Source organism: Elephas maximus, chromosome 4 (assembly GCF_024166365.1).
Source record: "Elephas maximus indicus isolate mEleMax1 chromosome 4, mEleMax1 primary haplotype, whole genome shotgun sequence".
Lineage (NCBI taxonomy): Eukaryota > Metazoa > Chordata > Mammalia > Proboscidea > Elephantidae > Elephas > Elephas maximus.
This window is the reverse complement of record NC_064822.1, coordinates 22,403,144-22,413,156: the sequence shown is the minus strand read 5'-3', so window position 1 is coordinate 22,413,156 and position 10,013 is coordinate 22,403,144. Positions and strand designations below refer to the sequence as shown.

Sequence of the window (10,013 nt, the reverse complement as noted above, 5' to 3'; positions counted from 1 at the left end):
TTTTGTTCATGGTACTTAACATAATTGTAATTTAGTTTTATTTAAAACTATTTCCCACCTAGACTGTAAACTCCCATGGACAAAGGTTTGAACCCAACCAGAGGCGCCTTGGAAAACAGGCCTGGAAAGCTGCTTCAAATAAGTCACAGCCTTGAAAACTCTATGGAGCAGTTCTACTCTGCATGAGTTGGAATGATGACAATTAACAACAACGAGACAGTGTATAGCACGGAGACTACATCCAGATGGGGAGAGTGCTGGGAAAGGGCATCTGAAGAAATCGACTTGAAGCTGAAAAGTGAAGGAGAGTGGAGGTTCACTAGACACAGAGAGGGTGAGAGACAGCATCACAGGAAGAGCACGTGAAGGCTTCAAGGTGGAAAGAAGGAATCTGGAATCTGAAGAACTGAGAGAAAGTCATTGTGGTTCAAGTATAATGAAATATGACAGGAAAGGCATCAGGACTTCGTAAGCCATGATATTCTTTTGGTCTTTATCCTAAGAACAGCAGAAAGCAGTAGAGTGATCAGTTCAGATTTGTGTTTTTAAAATATCCCTCTGACGGCTGTGTGGAAAACGTACAGTGAGGGGAGGCTTAAGGCTTGTAAATTTGGAGTCTACTGTGTTAGGCAGGAAACGATGGTGACTTGGGCTAGAGAAACAGCAGCTGAAATGGATACATCCTCCAGCTAGAATGAAAGGTCTTGGGATAGTGACAGATCAAGGTTGGTGTCTAGGTCTTCGGCTCAAGCACCTAGACAGAGGGAGCACTGTGAAATATCCAAGTGGAACCAGGTGACAAGGAAGGAGCTGAATAAGCTGGTCTTGAGCTCAGAAGGAAAATCTGCACTGCACATAAAAATCTGGGATGATGGACTATCAATGGTACTAAAAAGACTGCAGAGTAGAAATAAAAAAAATGGGACCAGAACCAAACCCTGTGTTATTTCAGTAGTCTGGTTAGAGAAGACAGTAAAAGGGCTTGAGAAATGGTCAGCAATGTAGAAGGAAAATTCAGACAGCAAGTCATCAGAGGCCAAGGAAAGACAGCATTTAAACAATGAGAAAGGATGTAAACTGTTAAATACTGAGAGCTAAGGGAAAGACTATAAAATATTCACATACAGTCAACTTCAATTCTAAAAATCCTGTAATGCATTTAAATAGTAATGAATACCTATAGTACTTCTCCTTCTCAGTGGCCTCAGGTTTAGTGCGCTGGTTATAGAGCATACTTAAAGACTATTATTTCTACTGTGCTTATTCTGTACGAGATCCATTTTCAAAACGTAAAGTTTAAGCTAGGCAGAGAAGAGTCAAATTAAGATGAGAACAAACGGAGCAATATCAAATGATCCGAATCAGTTGTTCTGAAAATGAAAGAACTTGAAAACAGCAAATGCAAATAGCACATTATATCTACTTTCAAGTTATCTGGTCCCACACTAAAAAGTTCATTTCAAAATATAAAGGAAAAGCAAACCACAAGTGATCTAACAGAAAAGTTTTATTGAATAAATACATGCATTGTCATGTAAAATTAGTTGAGCAAAAGGCGGTCTATATAATAATAATAAATCCCTCTGCTTTTTTTCCATTTGCAGAGAGGACAAAGCTAGAACTAGAATTAAAATAGTGAACATAATATAAATGCAAAGCTGTATACACACTAATTTGTATTTGGCTTACATTCTTGAAAAAGGAGGGCTGACCTTCTTGATGATGAAAGTCAGTAAAAGGAGTTCTCATAGTGCAGATTATAAATTGTGGTAAATATAGCTACAAGGCTTCTTTTAAGTCTGAAACTTGAAAACAACACATTTATATTTCCATACTTTAAGGCACAGGATAAGCAATCCACAAGTACATGCTAACCAAAACTGTACTTCAGGGCTCACTTAAGATGTTTTCACTCCATTGGTTTGGCTTAAAACTAGAAAAGCTAAAGTTCCCTTTTCTTAAATAAGCCAATCATTATAAACTAAGAACGAACATTTTGAGAACAACTCAGAGTTGTCATCATCATCAGGGTCTTAGGAATGGCCTTGATGGTCATTCTGTAACCTTTCCCCGTTTAATATATAAGCTTCCCTTTTAATTCTAATGTTGCCACAAAAGACAGAACCACAGTCTGGGAGGTGCTTTAGGACCATATGCACCCCTGTTCTTTCTTTCTTTCCTTTTAAAGAGAATGGAGGCAGCTACCAGAAGCCTCATAATCTGCAGGTGGGAACTTTGTATCCAAGCTCCTTGATGATAACCTCTCCCACAATTGGACTGACAGTGACTGGACTGCAGCTTTTGGCATCAAAGGGTGTCCCATTGTGCTGTTAAGCTGGGCTCCTTTGTGTTTTGTACCTTTAATTGTATCAACTTTACCTCATTGCTTAAATAAAGCATTCCATTAAGTAAAATATGTTCAAGGATGGTCTATGTTGAACACATTGAATAGATTAAGCACGTGACTGCAAAACCCATATGTTTAGAATGTTGTAAAAATGACTGGTATGCCAAATTTTAAATGAGTTTTTCTTCTCTTTTACAAATTATGCCAGAAGCCCTTCAACAGACCTAATTTAAAAAAACAAAAAATCTTCAAATAATCTAATACCATGGGTAGGCAATTAGATTTCATGTTATTGTATATCTTTCTCATGCTACTAAAATACTATAGTTAAATATTTTGTGTGTACATATGTTCGTATGTGTGTATCAACATGTACATAAACCTCCTCCCAGATGAATCAACTGTGTATACTAACATTGGAATTGGTTTACAATGAGGCTTTAGAATGAGCTTTCATTAAACAGTAAATAGTGAGATTATATTGGTCTTTATGATTACATGAAATATGTTGTGAAGTTATAGACTCCCTTAGAAGTAAACTCATGGTTCGAAGTATAAATTACAAATTAAAACAAAATGAAAACTCACTGGAAGGCCGGTGTGTGTAGAAATAACAATCTAAGAAGAAATAACAATCTCTGCTCATCACAGGCACTTTGGTATGTTTGGTCTTGTGATCTATCCTGAAGTTATTTAGTTTCATGAAACCAATTAAGGTAAGACCCCCCAATTTCAATTACAAAGCTATATTTTCCCCAATATATTTATATAGAGTTTCAAATGTTCTCATGGCTAGGGAAGCCATTTTCACCACACAGCTTAGAAGATATATTTAAAAATCTCTCTACACACGTGCATACTTTGTTTTAGGCGTGCATAGCTTATGAGACTGCTATATAGCTTCACCTCACAAGAAGTTTTTGGGATTCTTAAGTATGTTAAACATGCTTCTGCTAATCTAAAAAAAAAAAAAAAAAAAAGAATTCCAAAATAAAAATTATATAACAATATCCCAATATTAAAGTCAGTCATGGTATAAAGAAAACCCAGGAAACTGTCATTTAAAAATAGCTGCTTGTGTTGGCAGCTGTATTGTAACCCTTTGGTCCTGTGGTTGCCTATAAGTATTAGCAGAATGAAACAGTGTTCCAGCTCATCACGCCCTATAAAACCCCCAAACCAAAGCCATTGCTGTTGAGTCAATTCCAACTCACAACAATGCTATAGGACAGAGTAGAACTGCCCCATAGCCTTTCCAAGGCTGCAATCTTTATGGAAGCGGACTGCCATGTCTTTCTCCCTCAGAGTGGCTGATGGGTTCGAACCACCAACCTTTCAGTCCATGGCTGAGCTCTTAACCACTGCACCACCAGGGCTTTTTCATTCTCTATACCAAAAAACCAAACCCATTGCTGTCGAGTTGATTCTGATTCATAGCGACCCTATAGATGATGTAAAACTAAGCTCACATTAACAAACAGATAGAAAAACTATCAGTTTTAACTCAATATTCCATTTACCCATCCCAATCTACCTTGTTAACCTTTGTAATGACAATGTGTGCCTTCCTTGCTTCACAGGCTGGGAAAACACTGAAGATGAACAAAGCTCATGACTGACTATTTTACAACATCTTAACTGCTAACTGGGTAACTGCTAACATTGAAAGTCTGCTCTGCATTGTATTTTAGGAAAAGTATAATTTGTGTATCTGTGCATCCTTTCATGAATAAATTACAATAAGCAATTAAAAGACAAAAAACTCATTGTTGTTGAGCTGATTCTGACTCATAACAGTCCTACAGGGCAGAGTAGAACTGCCCCATAGAGTTTCCAAAGAGTGGCTGCTGGATTTAAACTGCCAGCCCTTTGCTTGGCAGCTGTAAATTTAACCACTGTGCCACCAGGGCTCCAAGCAATAAAAAATAAACATAAAATATTCCATTTCTAGGTAAGAAATCTCAGATTAGTACACCATGACTTATGAACTATGACAATTCTCTTAATATTTTATATTACTCAGTCATAAAATATTTTTCCTTATAAGTCCTTCAACTGACTTTGATAATACATCTTTATATTATGAAAATGTTAACATTTTGAATACTTTCTTTCATCAGCTGTAATGGGCAAGAAGTATGCTAATATTTAATAACCTTTCAGTTTTTTTAAAAAAGAAACAGCACAAAATAGGTCACTGAGAACTTTTTGCTGCAAAGACAAAAATGATTATTTGTCATAAGAATTTCATACGATTTAGAAGAAAATATATATTTCCTAGATCCATTTTCTTCTGAATTCAAATCAGTATGTAGACATTATAAAAATTAGAGTCTATTTACATGGCACAGTGTACCTCAGTGATACACAGAACAAGGCAATAATAAAGCATATACATACAGTTTTACGTAACATCATAATTAACTACTACCCTATTATACATTGCAATAACTGGTGAAATATTAGAACAAACTAAACATACAAAATTTAACAATAATATTGGCCATATTTGCCTAAAATGCCAACATATGATTTATAAAAACTTTAAGGTATGTAATAACTAAATACATGAAATCATAAAAATAATATTGGTACATCTGTGAGAGTGATGCATCCAAAGTACACAAAGATGGGTTAAATACAACCAGAAACAATTCTTCATGTCCAAGAATGATCTATGTTACCATACGCAGCCGTGTACCATCTTCAGTTAGATCATACCTGAGAAAGCATATGAAGGTTACAACAGATATACGGTTAATTTTGGAAAATGTTTTTAAATAAACCTATGAGGTTTTCTATCTATTGGTTGGTTGGCTGGTGTTAGCTATACTCACCACTGGGTCCAACCTTTGGCAAGTTCTTCAGAGGCTAAAGGAACCAATACCTGTAGGTTAGAAAACAGATTGAATAGTTTGTTACAGTAGGTTGAAGTAATTCCTGTTTGATCTTTCACTACTTCTTCTAATCTCTTTAATCTTTTGTCTTAATCTAGCAATATGAAACTTTATTTTGAGGTTCTAATTTTTTTCAGTTTCTTTTCTACCCTTATGATTCACTTATACACAATACGGTTCTTCATATCTGAGTGACCCCTCCCATATCCAATAGTATTAAAATTATTATGGTCTCCATAGAGATAATTTATAGGAATATTGACTAATATGCCATTAATGACAACATAGCTAATTCTGGATTATCTGTACTTGTGATGCTACTGACAAAAATGATATCTATAATTCAAAACTCATCTTCCCTAACTTAACCCTATAGGAAAAAGTAGAACTGTCCCATATGGGTTCCAATGAGTGGTTGGAGGATTCGAACTGCTTACTTTTTGGTTAGCAGCCTAATGCTTAACCACTGCACCACCAGGGCCCCTTATATACATTATCAAAGAATATATAATTTTATTCAAAAATTAAATGTGAATATGGAAAAAGTCTAGAAGAAAATTCAGAAAAATAATGCCAATTGTTTGTTAAGAAAAAGAACATTAAATCAACCTGTTCCATCAACTAGAAGTTCATGTATTAATATGACTAAGAAGTCAGTAACAGGAATATGTAAAAAGAATGAAAATATTTTCAAAACGTACTGATATATTAGTTCATGCAGTTTTCATGGTCCACTATTTTGCAAGTAAGCGCTAACCATAGAGTAAGTTCACCACTTTCCACTTACATTAAGTACCGTCTAAAAAACCTGCCGTTTTGTTAAGTGTTTCATTTTTACAAAATGTAGGAACTAATCAAGGATTTTTTAAAACTTACTTTGCCAAGAAGCCCTTTGTCTTTGGATAAGAAACCACCACTGTTCTTTACTGCTACATCCAGTGTTCTCCTTTGCACTTCTGGTAATGAAACACTAAAATCAAAGCTGAAATGGGGAAAAGAAACCTTACTTAAATTTCTCCATAATTTTGCTGTATACTCTTATAACTAAAAAAATAACATTTCTATTTTATGAAACCATTTCAAATATTATATTTGTTTTTTATTACAAAATTGAGTCCTTCTGCTAGGTGTTTTGTTCAAGAATTTCATGAAGACTCATAAACAAAGTTTTTTTTTCATTTTTTCCCCAAACACAAGAGAAGACTATGGCATCCTAAATATTAAAAGGTCCTACTGTTTGTGGCTCACTCATGGTAGTTTAAATAATGGAGACATGGATTTAATGTACAACAGAACACTGAATTCTAGACTATTTCACTTGCTCAGGCTTTTAAAATGATTCGTATTTAGTCTTTAGGCCTTATTCCTGTTATGTCCAATAAAAAAAAAAAATTATTATGTGATAGCTTAACAGAAGGGAAAAAGCCCCAGAAGCACCTTTTAATGGGCTTAGGTCAGATGTTGCAAACTAAAACGCCTACAGGGTAACAAACAAGTGAAGTTGGCTGGGTGTGTAAGAGGAGTGAGTGGTGGGGACTATGGCAAACCAGAGGAGGTTTGTGCTAACTGAAGGGGTGGCCACGACTCAGCTCCAGTCAGTAGAAGTCATGCAGGAAAATAGGTAGACCGTTCCACGTGACAAAAGGAGCTAGACACGCAAATTTGTATGTGAAGTCTACAAATGCTTAAATGCTGCAGATAGGTAATTAAGAACATTTTGTCAAATAAAATATGCCTATATTCAAGACTTGGCCCATACTTGCCAGGTTTTCACCTCTGCTTTAAATAAAGCTGTTGACATGAAGATATGATAAATGTAGACATAAAACAATACTACCATCATTTCAAAGTTTTTTTTTTCCAAAATAGAGTTGTTCTTCACAAAAATCTTATATTTTAAGATGTTATGGGCTTATTATTGTTGTTTTAAAATATATGTATTCTCAATTTTAATTTACATTCCAGCAAATATCCATAGATATAAACCCATATAAATTAAAGGTCTTTAGGGTCATTGATAATTTATCTTTATTTGCTCAATAATCTCCCTGTCTACAGTGTTTGTAAGTTGGATTTATTATGTTTAGCATTTCTACATGAAGTTCAAAATACTTTTTTTTTTTTTTAACAAGTACACACTAGCTAAAATTTGGTGGCGTTATTTCCACTTATACTTTTCAGTAGAACATTGTTTTAAATGCATCCAAAATTTTAAAAGTATTATGCCTTCCTTAATTTGTTAATTCAGTCAGCCAGTATATTCTAACTTGAATAAAATATCATACCTTTGATCAAACACTGGATTTAATGTTTTCTTTGAAACATGAGTTTTTCTTCTTCCTGACCTCCTCTTGTCTGGTAATAAATACATTCGGACATACGGATCAGAGCCATCTTCAGAAAAGGCAATAAGATTTCTTATAACATAAACCAGAGAACACTAGATATTAGAATTCAGGGAAATCGGAATTAGTGTCATAATCAAATCCCCTATATAGAGTCTCAACTTAATGTATATCTGAAAACCGAAAAGCAAAAAAGGAGTAGAGGACAACTAGTAACAGAATATGCTTTTTTCTTTACCCCTACACTTGCTTGTCTGCTTCTCTCCCATCCCTTCTGTTTTAGCAGCTTTGCTAGAAGTAACTGTTGCCTCTATTTCTTGAGCCTAAAATTTTGGCTGAAGACAATCTAACACCTTATTCTCTGTTTCTAACACACAAACTATTACTTTATCATTCCAAAGTACTTCTAGGTTTTCCCCGAATAAGGAAACATGAATTAGCCTTACAGCCAAAAAACTAGGCTCCCATGAGATCCCTACATGAGTCCTCTAGCCAGAGAAGCTGGGATCCTCACTGTCCCTGAGTGGGTACACTCATTCCTCCTCAGGACTTCTGCTCAAGCCACTTACTCCCACTCTGAGCCTTCACCCACCTAAGCCCTTCACAAACTAGGACCTACCTGCTTTATGAAGTCCACATTGTTTTCTTCCTATGACAACATGTATGAGTCAAACACGGTCTAATATTTGATTACAGACAACCATTTAAAATTATTCATTTATTGGCTGACTTGAAAGTCTAGTTAGGGAACTGTTTAGTTAGACTCCTCTAAAATAGTGTTCTGTTTCTGTATCTCCCATAGTAATTGTCTAGTAGCAAGAACATAAACAGTGTTCAAAAAAATTTATTGAATTAAACTCTACATTTAATTAATCATATTTCTAAATGTCACTAATTTTATTTTCCTATGTTTCCAACAACTTTTTATAAGCTCCAAAATTTATAGCATATTTTTAACTATTATGCAGGCAGACAAGTCACATAAAAAAATAATTAGTAAATCTATACCATCATCATTAATCAAATAACAATTAAAGCAATATTGTCATCTCATTTTATACTTAAAACCAAACCAGTCACCACTGAGTTGATTCTAACTTGTGGACACTCCATGTGTGTCAGAATAGAATGCACATAGGGTTTTCAATGGCTGTGACCTTTTGGAAGCAAACTGCCAGGCCTGTCTTTCGAGGTACCCCTAGGTGGTATTATAGATTGAATTGTGTCCCCCCAAAAATATGTATCAACTTGGCTAGGCCATGACTCCCAGTACTGTATGGTTGTCTACCATTTTGTGATTTGATATAATTTTCCTATGTGTTGTAAATCCTAATCTGTATGATGTTAATGAGGCAGGATTAGAGGCAGTTATGTTAATGAAGGGCTCAATCCATAGGATTAGGTCGTTATCTTGAATCAATCTCTTTTGAGATATACAAGAGAGAAGCAAGCAGAGAGGAGAGGGACCTCATGCCACCAAAGTGTGTTGTTTGGACCCAGGGTCTTTATGCTGAGAAACTCCTAGGCCAGGGGAAGATTGGTAACAAGGACCTTCCCCAAGGACTGACACAGAGAGAAAGCCTTCCCCTGGAGCTGGAGCCCTAAATTTGAACTCCTAGTCTCCTATACTGTGAGAGAATAAATCTCTATTTGTTAAAGTCATTCACTTTTGGTATTTCTGTTATAGTGGCACTAGATAACTAAGACAGGTGAGTTCGAACTGCCAAACTTTTGGCTGGTAGTTGAGCCCTTAACTGTCTGCACCAACCAAGGACTTTTAATATTTAGGAAAATTCCTGTGTGGTGCAAATAGTTAAACGCTCAACTCATAGCTGAAAGGCTGGCAGTTCAAGCCCACCCAGAGGCACCTAAGAAGACAGGCCTGGTGATTTGTTTCCGAAAGGTCACAGCCTTGAAAACCCTATGGAACCGTTAGTTCTATTCTGCACACATGAGACTATCATGAGTTGGAATCACCTCGATGCAACTAGCAACAACCACAACATTTCATACTTATTAAATTAGCATGCTGCACAAGTCAAAAAAATTTTTTCCTTATTGTGGGGGAAAAAAAAGATACACGCATACACTTGGGGAGCCAGCCAGTATCAACTGGTATACTTTTTTTGAAAGATGAATGACAATATTTATCATAAGCCCATAAACTATTTTAGAACCTTTGGATTGATAAACCTAATCCTGGGAATTTAATCCTAAAAGATACTATGATAAAATAAAAACATACATACAATGTATTCATTATTGTGTTACGTGTAATACAGACAATCTAAACATCCAATGATAGGGAATGGTTAAATAAATTATAGTACAGCAATTCAAAAGAATGTTATAAGGCAATTGAAATGATTATGAATATAATAGAAAATGTTTATGAAACAATATTAAGAATAAAGGAATAAAAAA

The 10,013-nt window shown here is 35.3% G+C and overlaps 1 protein-coding gene across 2 annotated transcripts in view; it reads right to left on the bottom strand.

Moving 5' to 3' along the window:
* Positions 1–1,492: 1,492 nt before the first annotated feature.
* ESYT2 (extended synaptotagmin 2) overlaps positions 1,493–10,013 on the bottom strand; it is a 193,802-nt gene continuing 185,281 nt past the window's right edge. For both annotated transcript variants that reach the window (XM_049881683.1, XM_049881684.1), the window contains 4 exons: positions 7,530–7,661; positions 6,121–6,226; positions 5,185–5,234; positions 1,493–5,068 (listed from right to left, as the gene is read on the bottom strand). In XM_049881683.1, the coding sequence (XP_049737640.1) occupies positions 5,023–5,068; positions 5,185–5,234; positions 6,121–6,226; positions 7,530–7,661 (334 nt within the window). In that variant the 3' untranslated portion in view covers positions 1,493–5,022. The remainder of the gene's footprint in view (positions 5,069–5,184; positions 5,235–6,120; positions 6,227–7,529; positions 7,662–10,013) is intronic.